The sequence below is a fragment of the Herpailurus yagouaroundi genome, unplaced genomic scaffold (genome assembly GCF_014898765.1).
Source record: "Herpailurus yagouaroundi ecotype Mexico unplaced genomic scaffold, PumYag 29, whole genome shotgun sequence".
NCBI lineage: Eukaryota > Metazoa > Chordata > Mammalia > Carnivora > Felidae > Herpailurus > Herpailurus yagouaroundi.
The window spans coordinates 102997602-103015023 of NW_024412377.1; the positions used below are offsets into that span (position 1 = coordinate 102997602).

General features: G+C 40.0%; 2 protein-coding genes across 15 annotated transcripts in view; one reads left to right on the forward strand and one right to left on the reverse strand.

Annotated features, from left to right (window-relative positions):
- The window catches only part of PTCD2 (pentatricopeptide repeat domain 2), a 116500-nt gene extending 112148 nt beyond the window's left edge, over positions 1-4352 (reverse strand). For 11 of the 13 annotated variants that reach the window (XR_005783388.1, XR_005783379.1, XR_005783391.1 and 8 more), the window contains exons 1-2: positions 4215-4352; positions 3144-3236 (exon numbers count right to left, since the gene is read on the reverse strand). Coding sequence is in view for 9 of the 13 variants with exons in the window: in XM_040451184.1 (XP_040307118.1) it covers positions 3144-3236; positions 4215-4326 (205 nt within the window). In the remaining 4 variants the exon portion in view is untranslated. Of the gene's footprint in view, positions 1-3143; positions 3237-4214 lie in introns of those variants that run through there. The other 2 variants (XM_040451170.1, XM_040451228.1) reach the window with 2 other exon arrangements.
- Positions 4353-4410: 58 nt separating this feature from the next.
- MRPS27 (mitochondrial ribosomal protein S27) overlaps positions 4411-17422 on the forward strand; it is an 89324-nt gene continuing 76312 nt past the window's right edge. The window contains exons 1-2 of one of the 2 annotated variants that reach the window (XM_040451111.1): positions 4411-4516; positions 9204-9281. In XM_040451111.1, the coding sequence (XP_040307045.1) occupies positions 4444-4516; positions 9204-9281 (151 nt within the window). In that variant the 5' untranslated portion in view covers positions 4411-4443. The remainder of the gene's footprint in view (positions 4517-9203; positions 9282-17422) is intronic. The other variant, XM_040451119.1, reaches the window with a different exon arrangement.

Genomic DNA, 17422 nt, shown 5'->3' on the forward strand with positions numbered 1-17422 from the left:
TCTCTTGCACTTGGTTCAACTCTACCTTTCATTTCTCTTGCTCTCCCTACTCAGTTATTAGACAGCATGACACAGTACTACATAATGCACACGGTAAAAAAAACCCATCCTCTCAACAGCAGCAAACTCTCTTGGTAACAGAATCATTTCAAAATGCTTATACTTATCTCTGTCCCGTCTTGTATCTGATCAACTGTGGAGACAGTCAAACACCAAAAGGAAACACTGCTTCTTGGCATTAGGAAGGGATCAGATTCTCAGCAGAATGTGGGGTGAGATGCAAGCCCAGCACTAAAGAAGCATCTGCTTTCTAGAAGGCAGAGCTGTTCTCAGTATCAAGAGCTGCCAAGAAAAGTCTACGGGTTTTGCTCCAAGGCCCAGAGCTTTGAAGGAAGGCTGCTTAAAGGAATGGCACAATATGTATTAAAACACAAGACTGGGAAGCTGAGGCAGACACTGTTCTCAATTTAAAGAAAAGAAGGCCCACCTGGTTTAAGTTAATACTGTGGACCATCCAATCTTTATTTGCAGAGCCAGGTCATGGTTAAAGGTTTCAGAGGTGGAGAGGCCCAGGCTATAAGCTAGGCTCTGCTACTTGCATGCTATGGGGAGACCCTTGTCTGTTAGACTTGATTCCACGTGTAAAGTGAGAATCGTGAGAGCTACCTCATGGGGTATCCTGACATAATGTACTTTAAGCATTTTTAGCACAGGGCCTACCATATAGTAATTGCCAGTAAATCATTTTTTGTTCTCATTTTCATTCCATCACTTATCAGATTTAAGAGAATTTATACTATTAACTGTTTCTAAACAATTTCTAATCTAAATAATTCTAATGGAACGACTTACGCTTTTCAATAAGTCTTAAGAACTCAAAATGTCAACAGTATAATTTGCACTTGCAAACAAATAATCAAGATTTAAGTGTTCGTGAACAACACAAGGAAGGCTAAGGCAGGGTTCCCGTCCTGAAAGAACTTAATCTATTTGAAAAAACATGACACAGTTACGCAAAGCTATCTGAAAACAATGATTGAGGGGCACATGAGTGGCTCAGTCGGTTAAGCGTCCGACTTCTGCTCAGGTTATGATCTCACGGTTTGTGAGTCCAAGCCCCGTGTCAGGCTCTGTGCTGACAGCTCTGAGCCTGGAGCCTGCTGTGGATTCTGTGTCTCCTTCTCTGCCCCTCCCCTCACTCGCAATCTGTCTCTCTCACTCAAAAATAATAAACATTAAAAATTTTTTTTTGGAAACAATGACTGAGGGAGTGACAGGTGAGCAACTACATAAATAGAAAGAAATCAGGGTGGCAGAAATAGACCAGGTTTGGCAGATGTGGAAAGGTACCAGAAAGGAAGTGGCTGGATAGGGTTGGAGAAACTCAGGAGAGGGTATCATTCTTGGTATAAAAATCAGCATGAACAATAGCATAGAACTGGGCACAGGGGAAGGTGGTGAGGGAAGAACTGTGATTACATTAACAGGAAATCATACTGGACTCCATAAAGGGTAAGGGGCCCATTATGGAGGAGCTGGGAAGCTGGTGGCAGTGCGTGGGTGGCTGTGTGTGTGTGGGGGGGAAGTACACAATATGGTATAGGACAGAGGACCACTGTCGGTTCTTATAATGAAGAAATGTTAACAGGATTTTTATAAATATCAATCTGACCATGGAGTAGATAGATTGGCACTCATTACATTAACTGCCTTTCAGAACATATGCTCAATTGTGACAGCTTTAGAAACACTACAACAATTGGATGTAACTAAAAAATGACATGAGGCCCTAACTGCCAACTTCACAAAGCTCCAAAAGTGATGGGTAAAAAGAAGACTGAAGTAAAATCCAGGCTGAGGAAAATCAGAAGTAAAATGTCCGCTGGAGATTAACATATTCTCCCTCACTCTGAAGGCTTACCTACTCATTCCATAGGTGGTATAATGTATATGAATAGAAAAGTGGTGAGGAAAAACTGATTTCTGGAGGGCTAGAAGCGGTGTTTATTACGTGCCCATAAACATTTGACAGTGAGAGGAAGGAGATCTGAGAAATTTAGTAGGAACAAACTAAACTGTTATTAACAAAGGGAAGTCTTGTTATGCTTATCAAGGAATTTAAAGTACCGGAAAAAATGTGGAGAGAGGGAATGAATTCAACAAGAGTTCTCAGATGCTGACAGGAATAAGAACTAGGATAGTAGTGTGTTTTCAGCTTTTTGTAATAAAAATTTTCAAACATACCCCAAAACAGAAAGAGAACAGTATAATGACCTCTCATGTGCCCATCGCCTGGGTTCCAAAATGAACAATATTTTGCTAATTAAAAAAAAAAAAAAAAGTTTTACCCTATTGACTTTTTTGCAGAGTAGAAAAATATGAAAATGCATGCCACAAGATGGTTTTGTTTCACTGTGTTTCATTTGTGTATAGATATGTATGTGTACAGTGGGGATGCTATGCAAAATGTACTTTTTACTCAGAGGTGTATCAAAAAATGTTAAAGCCAGTCATCTTGAGCAGTTCTTCTCAGACCTTACTGTGCATATTAATAGTCTGGGCTTTAAGTTGGGCATCTCTATGAAACTCCCAGTTGCTGCTAATCTTTGACCCTTAGTTTAGGTGGCAGGGATCTGAGGGAACTCGTTCCAACACGAGTTTTAGTATTTCTCTGGGATCCTGGGAAAAGTGACAAGAGGAGAGCTGTAGGCTCTGTAGTAGCAGAAAGTGAGATGAAAAGTACATTTAAGAGTAGACTAGGAGGGGCGCCTGGGTGGCGCAGTCGGTTGGGCGTCCGACTTCAGCCAGGTCACGATCTCATGGTCCGTGAGTTCGAGCCCCGCGTCGGGCTCTGGGCTGATGGCTCGGAGCCTGGAGCCTGTTTCCGATTCTGTGTCTCCCTCTCTCTCTGCCCCTCCCCCATTCATGCTCTGTCTCTCTCTGTCCCAAAAATAAATAAACGTTGAAAATAAAAAAAATTAAAAAAAAAAAAAAAGAGTAGACTAGGAAATCAAGAATAAACTATGTCAATCTCTTCTCGGACATAAGGTCATTAGAGGAGACCAAACGGATAAAGACAAAAAAAAAAAAAAAAAACCTGAATGACACATCGATGGAAGAACCAACAAAATAGATTCAATTACCTTTAGTACCAGGAAGATGATTTGCAATAACCACCTTCTTACGCTGAAATTCTTTTAATTTCACAACATTATCTGTAAGTAGATATCTTTTAGCTACAAATAAAAGAAAAAAGCAAAATCGTTTTAATTCTTTTATAGTTAGTGAAGAACATGAATAGAGGTTGATTGTCTCTGGGGCGCCTGGTGGCTTAGTTAAGCCTCCGACTTCACTCAGGTTATGATCTCACAGTTAGAGCTCCACCTCGGGCTCACGGCTGTCAGTACAGAGCCTTCTTCGGATCCTCTCTCCCCCTCTCTCTCTGCCCTTCCCCTGCGTGTGCTCTCTCTCAAAAATAAATAAAACATTAAAAATATTTTTTAAAAAAAGTGTTGTCTATTTATGAGAAGGCAGTCCAGAGAAGTGGTTACAGTAGGAATATACTGTTGTGCTGCCTGAGGGCAAATCCCTCCTCTACCAGATTCCTCTGACCTTGGGCTAATTACTTGGCCTTGCTGTTACCATCTTTGTAAACCTATAAAAGAATGGTACCTCTCTCATTGGGTGCTTTCAAGAGAAAAGGAATATACTTAAAATGCAGAGTAATAGCTGACACTAAGTGTCAAATATTTTATTATCACTCACCAGTATAATGGAATTTAATCATTCCCGTAAAGCTATTAATGGACAATCTTACAAATGAAGACACCTGCTCAAGGTCTTTTAGACTGTTAGCTCTCCAGTTGGGACACCAAACTCAGTCTAAGACCTCGACTCCCAAACTTTGCAGAACAGTACACCCAAGGGGGAGAGGGATTTCCAGACAACAGCGTCGCCCCATCTGAAGGACTACTATAGCCCCCAGCTCAAGACCCCAGCCTGGCTGTCCTCTGGTTCCCAGCAAAGGGGCTTCGACGACACCGAAGGGCCAGTGCTGCACACGCGCGCAACCAAAGGGCACAAGAGCATAGGCTGCTCCAGGCCAGTGAGCGACTGTGGCGCTTTTATTTCCCCCAAAAGCGATGCCTGCTAAGGTGTCAATCTCCCTTCTGTCCCATTCCTCCCCTCCTTCACGACCAGAAGCCCGCGGATACCTCCGAGAGGGCAGCGGCAGCATGTGGAGCCTGAGCCTCCCACCCCGGGAGACACGGAACTCTGCAGCGTAAACAGCAAAACGTGACCCGGCCGCCGAACTGCGGCAGCCATGTTATCCTGGGCCGCAACAACTACGCGCGCCGGGGAAGGGGGCGGAGCATCAGCCTGTGACCCCACCCCTTCCTTTCCCTCAACCCCTGGGCGTTCTTCCACTTGGTATGCTCCAAGATGGCAGCCCCCATAGCGAGGCGCTGGTTTCTTCTGGCCCGGAGAGTGCCTCTGCCTCCAATCTCCCTGGCAGGTTTGTGGCTGCTTTCCTTTTGTGGGGTACTTCATTAGGCACCTGAACACTCTTCCTTAAGTAAAGGGAGCTGTGGGTTTTCATCAGGACAGGAAAGGCTTCTGGGTTCTAGTTGCTAGAGAAACCGTTTGGAGCGTTGGGTAGCACAGAAGGGGGAGGTAAGGCCCCCGACCTGTATGCTTCCCTAGAATAGTGCCTGCCAGCCCAAAAGTGCGAAGAGTAGAGGAAGTCATGGCATGAGGGCTCTTACCTGTGATTTGCAGGGTTTGTGTTAGGGTGGTCGTCTCTTCACTGACCATGAAGAGCCCAAATGTGCCCACCCCAGAGGTAGAACTTTTCCTCCCCTCTTAAGTGTTCTTGGAGGGGCGTCGAAAACCTCACCACCTCACACTTGACCAGACCTTTCGTTTCCACATGGGATAAGTATTTCAGTACTAATTTCGCATTACTTAATGATCTGGGGCACAACTTTTGAATGACATTTCTATGCCACAGTTTTCCATGTGTAGAGACAATAGGCACTTCTGAAGTACCTTTGACCTTTGAACAAGTCAGGGATTAGGGACATGATACCAGGCAGTTGAAAATTTGTGTTTAAGTTTTGACTCCTCCCTTACCCATCACAGTCCATTAACACTTTTTTATGTCTTATGCAATTTTATACTGTATTCTTAACAGTATGATTAAATGACTAAAATGCAGTAATCACAGTTGATGTTTCCAACATACCTCCTCTAACTCCTGTTAAAAACCAGCACATACACTGTTGTTCACACTTGTTTAGCAACAGCCATTAACTATGGGCATGAAACCTCATTGATAGCCACCAGGTTTTCTGAGAATTAATTGGTTGACCTGGCAGGTGAAAGTGTTTAGTGCCGCATGTTAAGTAAAGTATGTACAGTACCTGGCATCTCATTAAGAATTAGCTGCTGTACCTATTTGCTAGCATGTTTAATTATGGTGGTTACTAAATGCTTTTCAATTTAAACAAGACCTTGAATTGCTTATCAGGGAGACCATCATGGTTGCATTGTGTTGGGGGCAATCATTCTGATAAGGGAATGGAAATTAGGTAAGGGTGACTTACAAGAATTTTCAGTTAGCATTTGTTCTTAAACTGGTGAACGTGTAATTTACACCTGTGTTCTTCCATTGTGGTAGCTACTAGCTACTTGTGGCTATTGAGATTAAATTCAATTTTAGTCACACATTTTTTAAATGTTTAGTAGGGACCTATGCTTGGTGGCTACAGTTGTATAGCTTAGAACATTCCCATCATTATAGGAAGTTCTATTGAATAAGCACTAGGTTAGACCATAGAAGAAAGGAGTCTTGAAACGAGTAACTGGAAACTATAAGGCAAGTAATAGAATTATGTAGGAACTTCAGTCAGGAAAGACATACTATGTGATTTCACTCCTGTGTGCAATTTAAGATAGAAAAAAAATATCAGCATAGGGGAAGGGAAAAAAAAAGAGGGAAGCAAACTGTAAGAGACTCTTAACTAGAGAGAACAAACCGGGTTCACGGAGGGAGGCGAGTGCAGATGGGCTACATGGGTGATGGGTATCAAGGAGGGTACTTGTGATGAACACTGGGTGTTTTAAGTGATCACTAAATTCTACACCTGAAACCAATTTTACTCTATATGTTAACTAAGAATTTAAATAAAAACTTGAAATAAAAAAGTACCTAAGATAGTGCATTATAACCCATTCAGGATTTGAAAATGCTGATAAGGAGCTTGACTATTAAGTCATCCAAATATTTTGAGCCATTACAGGGTAAGAGAGGAAAAAAATATACTTAGTACAAATTAGAAAAGTGATTTAAATACCTGAAGAGGGGAGTACCTGGGTGGCTCAGTCAGTTAAACATCTGAATCTTGGTTTTGGCTTGGGGATGTGATCTCACAAACCGTGACATCGAGCCACACATTGGGCCCTGTACTGACTCTGCAGAGCCTGCTTGGGATTCTCCCTCTCTCTCTGTCCATCTGCCCCTGCCCTCACATAAATAAGCTTTAAAAAAAAAAGTATTTTAAAAATAAATAACACATGAATAGGGTAGAGAAAAGAAATTTACTGGGTACCTACTACACAGTGAACATTAAACACATAATGTGCCCTCATTTAAACTGATCAAGGTAGGCGCTGTCTTTTGTATCATGAAAGGAGCTCAGCTTGTGCAACTTGCCCCCATTTCATACCATTTCTTAGCAAGCCAAGGATTCCAACTTAAGATTTTGTGACTCTAAAAGGCTGTCTGTATCGACAGTCACACTGCTTTTCTTTGGATGGTAAACATGTTTGGAGACATTGGTCTAAAGGCCAAAGTAACTACAAAATGACTAAGAATATAGATACAGCCAATCACTTTCCACTAAACGTTGAGATTCTGGTCCTTGGAGGTACCTTTTTAGGATTAAATGGAGAAATTACTTCTTATAGTGGATAGTTATTTTAGAGAATATGGTTGCCACCAAAGTTAACTGGCTGAAGGATAATTAAGTTCAAGAAAGGTTTGTAAATACTGCTGGGTGGCCTATTCAGAGTGGAATTTATCAGACTCAGACACCTAAACCTAAACCTGTGAGGCTCTTACTGTCTTTAAAAGGCTTACAGAAACATTCTTTAAAGAATGTTTGTTTTAAGGTGCACTGATTTCCTATTGTAGTTTTAACAAATTATTACAAATAAAGTGGTATAAAACAATACAACTATTACAGTTCTGTAGGTCACAAGTCTGACCAGAGTGTCTTGCTATGTGGAAATCAGGGTGTTGAAAGGGACAGGTTCCTTGCAAATACTGTAAGGGACAATCTGTTTCCAGGTCTTGTCCCTCTTCATGAAACCACTTGAAATCCTTGGCTGATGCTCCCCTTTTTCAAATACATTTAACACGAGTAAGAGCAAGTCACGTCTTTACATCACTCCATCCTTCATTCATCTCGGTATCTGTCTTTTCCACTTTTAAAGACCTTGTGATTACACTGGGCCCACCTGGATAAGCCGATATAGTCGCCTCATTTTAAGATCAGATGATTTGTGATCTTAATTCTATCTGTAACCTTAATCCCCCTTAGCTATTACCCTAACATATTCGTAGGTTTGGGAGAGTAAGACATGGACATCTTTTGGAGGGACATGATTCTGCCTACCAAATTTGGCCACACATTTCTACATTTATTATTTGTTTCTCTTGGTCTAGGAAAGTTTTCTATTTGCTAAATTTAAATTCTTCATCCTTATACCCTTATCCTTTTGTTCTACACTCAATGGAGATGGAAAGTGATTACTTTCTTAAAAAGCAAACATTAAATAGTTCATATATATAAATAGTTCATATATAGTAGTTCAGCTTACCTTTTGTAGATTTACTAGTCCTTATTTGTTTTTTTGTTTTCAGTTCATGTGATGCCCTTGAACAACTGCACACAAAGGGCGTTCTTGAACTCCTCTACCTTTCCCCACTCTGACTACCCCTACTTTTTGTCTCATCTCCCAATTCGAAATTCTTCATTGACCTAGATAATTGTCTTTTCTGACTCCAGAATGGGGGGGGGGTATTTTTTATGCTAGAATGAAGCATATTCTAGAAAAATAAATAGAGAATAAGAAATTATAATAATAAGACAATAAGTCACTGGTATCCTTAAGTGTATAGCTTAACAGTCCTATCCTTAGCTCTTGCTCACATCGAGAAGGGCTGTTCCTGTTTCTGACAGAAAGGAGAGACCTTCCTGGTTTAAAAAAAATTTTTTTGAATGTTTATTTTTGAGAGAGAGAGAGAGCAAGAGTGAGTGGGGGAGGGGTGGAGAGAGGGAGAGGAGACACAGAATCTGAAGCAGGCTCCAGGCTCTGCACTGTCAGCACAGAGCCTGATGCGGGGCTCGGATCCATGAACCGTGAGATCATGACTTGAGCCAAAGTTGGACACCCAACCATCTGAGCCACCCAGGCAACCCTGTCCTTTCACTTTCTTAATGGTGTCCTTTGAAACATAAAAGCTTCTAGTTTTGTTTAAGTTTATGCTCATTCTTTCTCATTCATTCCTTGAACTCCTGTCTATGAGCATTGCCATATGTTAGTCATTGCGCCAGGTGCCCTGAATGCAGCTGTGCCCTCTAGTGAGTTACCTCAAATCTGGCTTGTTAGGTTTTTCTTATTCATAACTAGGGTGCTAGATTACTGGGCAGGATACTCTGCTTTAGGTGAAGTTAGGGTAAATGTGCTGATCCAAGTCAGATGGAAATGTTTTTAGGACTAGCGATTATAAAGCATTCAATTTGTGAGTTAAGCAATAGTTCAGCAAGTATTTGGGTTCTGAGGAGTTCTAGGGCTCACCTATGCTATAATTTAGGGAGAACAAGTGGCTTCCAGTCCTAAACTTACAGGAACAAAATTACTAGCATTCTTACCCATTACAGGAACAAAATTACTAGCATTCTTACCCATAACCTTATTGTAGACATTGTCAATTTTTTCTACATCTTCTACTTGGCAGATGTTGAATGCATGTTGTCATGTACTGAATTATGAACTGGGCAATATTGGTTAGAGTATTGTACAAGAATCTTTACATAATCTAGTACATTGAAAATAGGACAAAGATATCTTTAATAAGACATATAAACTGAACTTGTTGTGAAACCACACCTGTTGATAATTGACTTTTTCTTCAGGTAAAAGATGCCTCCTTTCTGCAGCATATGTGGACAGCCACAAATGGGAAGCAAGAGAAAAAGAACATTGTCACCTTGGTAGGTACCTATTAGGCTGTTATATAGGTCAAGTCAATCACTCTATATTTACCATCATGTTCATATATTTATGAAATGATGCTCTTATGATCCCATTCAGATAAGCACATTTTAAGTCTTAAAAAGAATTAGACTGTAACTTCACACATGGCAAAATCATTTTTGCTATCTTGCAAATTTCTTTTTAATTTTTGCCTTGATGATTAGTGTCCCTAAATTATGTAAATGACTCTTTCTTGTTTTTTGCCCACTTTTGTCATATAGTTACCATGCAGCTTGTCTCTGTTTTACATTATCTGCAGAGAAAAATATTTTTTATATTTTCATCCTTTTTTATTGTTATTTCTTAACTTGTGGTCTTCAGAGTTGTTTCTGACTCTTTTCTATTTTATTTATTTCCCTTTCCCTGTTCTTTAGGTCATATTACACAGATAGCAGCCTTTCTTTTCTAAAATAACAAAGCCTGGAGAAAATCACTGATCATATGAGCACTTTGTAGAAATATAAATACTTCATATATGTAATATGTATTATGCATAACATCAATAGAACATTAATAAAGTCAGACAATTAAAAAAGGGAGGGGGCACCTGGGTGGCTCAGTCATTCAAGCACCCGACTCTTGATTTTGGCTTAGTTCACAACCTCATGGTTTGTGGCATTGAGCCCTGTGCTTGGGATTCTCTCTCTCCCTCTCTCTCTGCCCCTCCCCTGCTTGCTATGTCTCAAAATAAATCAATAAACTTAAAAAAAATAATAAAGTCAGACAATTGGTGATAGTTTTGTGGGATTGATTTAATATTTTGTCAGTTCCAGTGCTGATCTAATCTTCTCACTCAGATTTCTTTGTCTGCTTTTTTGGGCTTATGTTAAAGAATAAAGTCCCCCTCTGTTTATGGATTCTTCTCATAACAGGGGTCTGGGGGAGACACTGTTTTGTAGCTGTGTGCAGTGGCTAGCTTAGGAAAGAGGTAGGGGTTGCAAATAACTCATTTTCTCCCCTGATGTTGTTATTGCAAGAGCAGAGTTGGTTTCTGTGTCCTGGAATGGGTGTATAGACAGGGACTAACCAAGGCAGAGCTGTGGAGAATCTGAAGGTGAGCCACTATGTACTTGCACTGAAATGTAGAAATCAGATAGAAATGCAAATGGATATAGATGTGGTTGGTATACTGGCAAACTCCAATACCAGGAGCGGCATTATCATGAGCGACACAGATTTATTCACAAAATGGTGAACAACTCTTGGTAAAGTTCCGAACAAAGCAAACTGCTTTCTTCACTTTACATGGTAGTTGCATCTATGAAAAAATTCAGCTTATTTTCAAATTACGCCCCCAAAAGTACTTTGCGTTTATATGTAAAATGGAGTTGTTAATTATCAATAGGTTGCCTTTTTTTTAATCGTGTAATTGTCTGCCATGTCCTATATGCCATGGTATGTGGGGCAAATATTTTAACTTTTTATTTGCAAATTTTAAACTTACAAAAAATTGTAAGAGTAATACAAAAAGCATCTATAGGCTCTGCCTAGATTTGCCAGGTGTCATCATTTTGACCCTTTTGTTTTGCTTTCTCATTTATCTACAGTCACACTTTTTTTTTTTTTTTTTTTTTTTTTTTACCCATTTGGGAGTTTGTGGCATATACTATTGCCTTTAAACTGACTGCTTTGGTGTAGACTACCCGACATTTCTTAAGAAGCGAGTCCCTTTTTTTAATAGAATATTCTTTTGGGGTTTGTTTTATATTTCTTCATAATTAGATTCAAAAGGCTCCCCGGCCAGAATATTGTCAGGGATATTGTGTCCTTTTCAGGACGACTTCTCATCTGGAGACACCTGATGTCCCTCTGCCCTCACTGCTGAGGTCAACTTTGATCATCCAGTCAAATGTGTCTGATCTTTCCACTGTAGAGTTACTGTTTATCTCCCTTGTGACTAATGGGCAATTTGTGGGGAGATACTTTAATATCATGCCAGTGTCCTGCTGCTTATCAAGAGTTTCCCCCTAAGATTTAGTATCCATTCAGCTTCTTGTCTGAATCTTTAATATAATGTTTGCAAAACAATGGTTTTCCAATTCTATTAATACCTCCACATTTCGTGATTAGTACTCAGTATTCTAATGTAAGCAGGAGCCCTCCCTTTTCTCCCATTTCTTTCTTTCTCTGTTTATTATCAGTATGGTCTTGTGGGTTGTGGATTCCTCTTTTACTTTTAATGATTCATTACCATCCTTGTTATTTTAGTGGTCAAATTGTTTCAGAGTTGGCTGGTAGAAGCCCTTTCAACCTGAGTCCCAATGTTCCATCCTGTATCTTCCTGCTCTATCCCTGGAATCAATTATTTCTCCAAGGAGTCCTGCTTCCTTTTAATAAGGAATGGTGTTAGAAACCAAGATCTGTGCACTACTTGTCCTCTTGCTACTATGGGATTTTGCTTCTTGGTCTATTCAGTAGATAGAGCTGGGAAAAATAAAGGTACGTATACACATAAACACATGCACATACATGCATATAAGCTTACATATTACATTACAAATAATTAACTCATGCTAAAACCTCTAATTCCAGTTCATACCCGGAGGGTTCTTCCTTGCCTTCCTCTAGTCCATATTTGTATCAGCCTTCTATACTGAAAACTCTGGCCCCCAACAGGGACAGTGTTTTAATGTGTTGTACAGTCTCTGCGTTGCAGGTTTTCTAATTTTCTTGTCTGCTGATCACCCACTACTCCCTGTAGTCATTGTGAGAGTCAAAAAAAAAAAAAAAATACCCCCATATTTCTTTAGAAAATGGGCATTTATGCCATCTGGGGCCAATAGTGCTCTTTTTGGGAACAACCATTCCAATGATGAAACCAACATGGACTCCATGAATTATATTGCAAGGTTGTTATGATATGCCAGGAAAGCTATTCAGCTATTAACACTTTCCTAGGTACGAAGGGAAATTTAGAAAAGACAATTGTATTTGGTGCCTTGGTATAGGATGTAGTAAGCCCTGAGTATTAGGGGACAAAATTATGGAACCTTTGTCATAGATTCCTGAATAAGCAGAAGCTATTTGCCAGAGAATGAGAATTATAAGTCTGCAACAAATGTAGGTAATTGTCTTCTCTCTCTTAAGATTAGTATACTTGGAAAGTAGTAACGGCTACCATTTACTGAATGGTACTCTGCCTAGAATATCCTCTGTACGTCTTGGATCCCTATCCAGCCAGAATTGATTTTTTTTCCTCACCCTGTATTCTTACAGCACTTTGTGTCTTTGTTGTGTCGTTTGATGTGGTGAAAAGTCTGCACTTTCAGGACACATCTGGATGTGAGCCCAAGCTCTGACAGCTTTCAGAAACTGTTATTTAACCCACGTTCTTGTTGCCATAAATTAGGGAGGATTATAAAGCCTGCTTCAGTTAACACTCTGACATATAATAGGTGCTCCCGAAATAGGTGAAATGAATGAATCCCTAGCCTCTTGATTCTACACTGTATAGATTAGGCCATGAAATGAGATAGGGTTTTAAAACTCCAACTGCTCTAAAGGAAAAGAGCCTATCTGAGACAGTATTTTTTTTCCTTCTACGTAACAAAATGTAATTAAAACTTTCGCGCATGTTTTCCCTAACTCTTGAGCGTTTGGGTTGAGATGTGGGTCCTCAGAATTGAGGCACTGCGCCCAGGGCTGCATCCCGAGGATCGTACAGTAGGTGGCAGCGCCGCCTCTGCGGAGACCGCCACGCAGCCTTTGGAACTGGGCATTTGGGTGCGGACCTTTCGGGAAGCCTCCTCCGTACGTGCGTGCACGCGCGCGCGCGCGCGCGGAGTCCTGCCCTTAGCATGTGGAGCGCTGTGATTGGGCGCTGGGACCTGGTGCGGGCTCGTTGATTGGGGGAGGGAGGAGGGGCGATATGAGGCATTTACTCCGCGCGTCTTCATTGGAGGGCGTGGGGTGGAGTGGAGCTGGGTGGGAGAGGTAAGGTTCCTGGGTGGGTGTAGGGCTTTGGCTTCCATCTGCTTACGTGATTTCGCCTCCACGCGGGTTACTTGCTGATGAGAGATGTTCGGTGCTTGCTCTGACGGGCGTGAGGCTCTAGTGCCTCCTGTTCAGTCTCAGTTGTTTTCTATTAGAGCCTTGGGGGCGCCCTAATGGGGATCTGTCCAGCCCCGGTAGGAGGGTAATTTATTACTACGGAGGTCTTGATTAAAACCGCGGGTGCTATTTGGTACCTACACTGCAGTTTAGGGATCAAGCAGGGTATGAATGCAAGTCAGGTGTTGTGGCAAAAGAGTCGAAAGGCAGCCTTCATTCGTTACTAGTTCTGTGCTGAGCACTTAAGACGCACCATCCCATATAATGCACACAACAGCCAGCTAATGCAGCTGCTGCTTATAGATGAGGAAACTGAGGCCATATTTTGACATTTACTTGAGCCCATTTCCTTTATGCTGAAAAATAGCTTTCTCGGTGATATCTGTAGTAGTGTCTTCCCTCGCACTGAACAGTGGATTTCTTGCTTTAAAAAAAAATACATTTTGGGGTGCCTGGGTGGCTCAGTCGGTTAAGCCTCCGACCTTGGCCCAGTTCGTGAGTTCGAGCCCCGAGTGGGGGCTCTCTGCTGACAAGCTCGGAGCCCGGAGCCTGCTTTGGATTCTGTGTGTGTGTGTCTCTCTCTCTGCCTCTCCCCTGCTCACACTGTCTCTCTCTCAAAAAACTAAATAAATAAATAAACATTAAAAGTTAAAAAATACCTTTTGGTTGCAGTATAATGTATACTGGAAAAGTCCATAAATCATAATGTTTAAATTGGTATACTATCACAAGGTGGACAAATCTATGTAAGAAATAAAACATTCCTTCCCCTCAAGAAGTCCTAATACTGGCTCCCATTAGCAGCTCATGGCTAATATTTACTTCATCTCTAATTCTGATTGTACCATGCTGATCCTTTGGTTTATTTTGAGGCAAATCCCAGATAGTATCTAATTTCATCCATAAATATTTTAATATATATCTCAAATATAAGGGTACTTTTAATACCACTATCACACTAAAATTTTTAATAATTATTTAAATGTGAAAGACACAGTGTTCAAATTACCCTGATAATTTCATAAATCTTTTTAATGGTTTGGTTGAATCAGTATGCAGATAAGGTCCATACAGTGCAATTCATTGTATCCTCCCCTTCTCTTGCCTCTTTTAAAATCTTTTTTATAGAAATATATAGAAGTAGAGAGGTTGGTATAATGAACCTCCGGAGTACTGTCACCCGGTACAACTGCTTCAGCAGTTGTCAATTCCTTCTAGACTTGTTTCATCAATCCCCTTTCCCATGACCTGATTACTTTTTAACATTTGTTAGCAGATCATTTTATGTGTATTTTCACATGTACCTCTAAAAGATAAGGATTTTTAAAAAATACAATTATAATACCATTCTCATTTTAAAAAATTAGTCATTCCTTAACATCATTCGTTGTGCCATCAATGTTTACATTTCCCCAAATGTCTTATACGTTTCTTTTTAATTTATAGTTTGTTGAAATGGGCCCAGGTAAGGTTCATACACTGTAATGTGTTGAGATGTCTTTCAATTAAATATTTTTTAATCTATAAGTTTCTTTTTCTTGCTGTTATTTGTTGAGGAAAACAGGTCTTTTGTTCCCACATTCTGGATTTGCTGTTTTCATTCTTTTGGTGGTGTTTAACATGTTCTTCTACCTTCCATTTGTCTGCTAAAGCTGGTAGTTAGAGTTGGACACTTGATCAGATTTAGATTTTTTGTTTTTTTGTTTTTCTTTTGGCATGAATATAAGTGTTGTTTACTTTTGTCAAGAGGCACACAGCATTTGTTTATGTTAAAGGCCTCTGTGATGTTAAAGGCCAGTCATGACTATTGCTTATATCTACTCTTTTATTAGGAGCTGCAAAATGTTACCATTTTAATTCTATTGTTTCTTATTTATTACCCAGAAAATGTCTTAGAAGAATTCTCTTTCATCAGCAGTTTAGTTATCTCTTTCATCAGCAGTACAGTTTGTATGAAAGAGGCAGCTTTCAAAATCATGGGTTGACCTCCTGCCATCCTCCAAAAATGATCACTGGTGATAGATTTTTTTAAATATCAGTATGAACTCATGGATTTAAGTATTCCACACATTTTAACCCATTCCAGTTGATATTTTTATTGAAAGGGCCTTACTTTTACCAACTGAGCTTCAGAGAACCCTAGGGGTTCTTGGGCTTTCCATTTCAAGTCAGAAGATTACAGTTTTTTTTTTGTTTGTTTTTGTTTTTTTTTAATTTTTTTTTTCAACGTTTATTTATTTTTGGGACAGAGAGAGACAGAGCATGAACGGGGGAGGGGCAGAGAGAGAGGGAGACACAGAATCGGAAACAGGCTCCAGGCTCTGAGCCATCAGCCCAGAGCCCGACGCGGGGCTCGAACTCACGGACCGCGAGATCGTGACCTGGCTGAAGTCGGACGCTTAACCGACTGCGCCACCCAGGCGCCCCCAGAAGATTACAGTTTTAAACTGTTTTCTGTACTGGGCTTCCCTTTGGTTAAAATAAACACTGAATTAAAGCATCGCCTCTGAAATTCCTCCACTAACCATGCAGATCTATTGAGGAGATAGAAGGTGCAAGTTAACAGCATTAACCAGTGAGCAGCTTTTGAATTACAGACTAGGGCCCACAGTGAATGGGACTAAGGAGAAACCCTTTTTGGCAAACTGATAGGGTGCCATTAGGAGGGCAGGCCTGATGGGGAAGCTCCCTGCTTTCTATGAGAAAAAGTTCTCTGGCTTGCATCACCTTGCTAGGGGTAAGGGCCCTGGTGATGAGCTGAATTGGATTTCTGAGCCCTACTGAATTAAATGTTTTATTTCTGATTTTTCAGTTTATAAGTAATTATAAAGTAAGGGATACCTTTAGGTTTTCAGCACTTTTTTTTTTTTTTTAAGAACTCCCTTTCGGAATCAAAGAAGTATATACACCACTGACTCGTTTGAATTAGTGAAACAAAGCACTGTGGTCCTCTCTTACAAACATTTCTCTCATTAGCTGAGGTTTAGTTTTGCTGTGTCATTTCAGCTGTGGAGGCCTTTGGCTTGTTGCAGTGATTTTTCAAACCTTGCTCTTGAAGCCTGACATTTTCTGAAACCAGCTTTCCTAATCTTTCAGTTCCATATCATCCTCCTTTAGTCTCTTTTTCTTAGTATATATGCGTATAAAGCTTGCCTTTAGATTTTTCCTTTATTGAAACTATTTGTTTTAAAGCTTCTGGTGACAGACAAATGGATACATGAAAATCTAAACATCTACATTCAGAAGGGTTTCTAGGTGTTTCCTACTCCCTCCTTCCTTCTTTCACTTCTGTACATATGTCATGTGTGCCTGTATTTGCTTTTTAATACTGGAAACAGAAACATAGCTTCATATTCTATGTTCTGATCACTTCTAGGAGGTAACAACAATAATTTGTATCTAGTTTATTATGTAAATTCAATAAGGGACACAGATTTTTTTTTTTTTTAATGTATTCTCAAATTAGTTAACATACAGTATAGTCTTGGCTTCAGGAGTTAGAATCCAGTGATCCATCACTTATCTATAACAATCAGTGCTCATCCCAACAAGTGTCCTCCTTAATGCCCTTCACCCATTTTTCCCAAGGTACACAGATCTTCTTAAGCCCAGAAAGAGTTTAGTGTTTACTGATGAACAGTCATGTACAGTCACATAGAAATCATAAAAAACCAAAACCATCTAATAATTTCTCACCTAAAACTGTCATATATATGAATTTTTAAAAAATATTTTATTTAGGTGTTTTATTTTCCACCTTTTTCCAGAAATAGAATTCAGTTTAATATCATCTTTGAACTTAAGAGCAATATTGAAGATGTGTTTTGTGTTCTCTCCATGGCAGTTCTCAAACATAATTCACTCTAGTTCTTGTGAGGTTGCATTGCAATCTCTTGGGGTCTTTTGTTTAAAAATTGGTATTTCCGTGGTCTCACTTCAGGCCTACAGAGTTAAAATCGCTCTCTGGGTGTGAAGCATAGGAATCTGAAGTTTTAAAGTTCTTTTTTTTTTTTTTTAAGTTTATTTATTTTGAGAGAGAGAAAAAAAA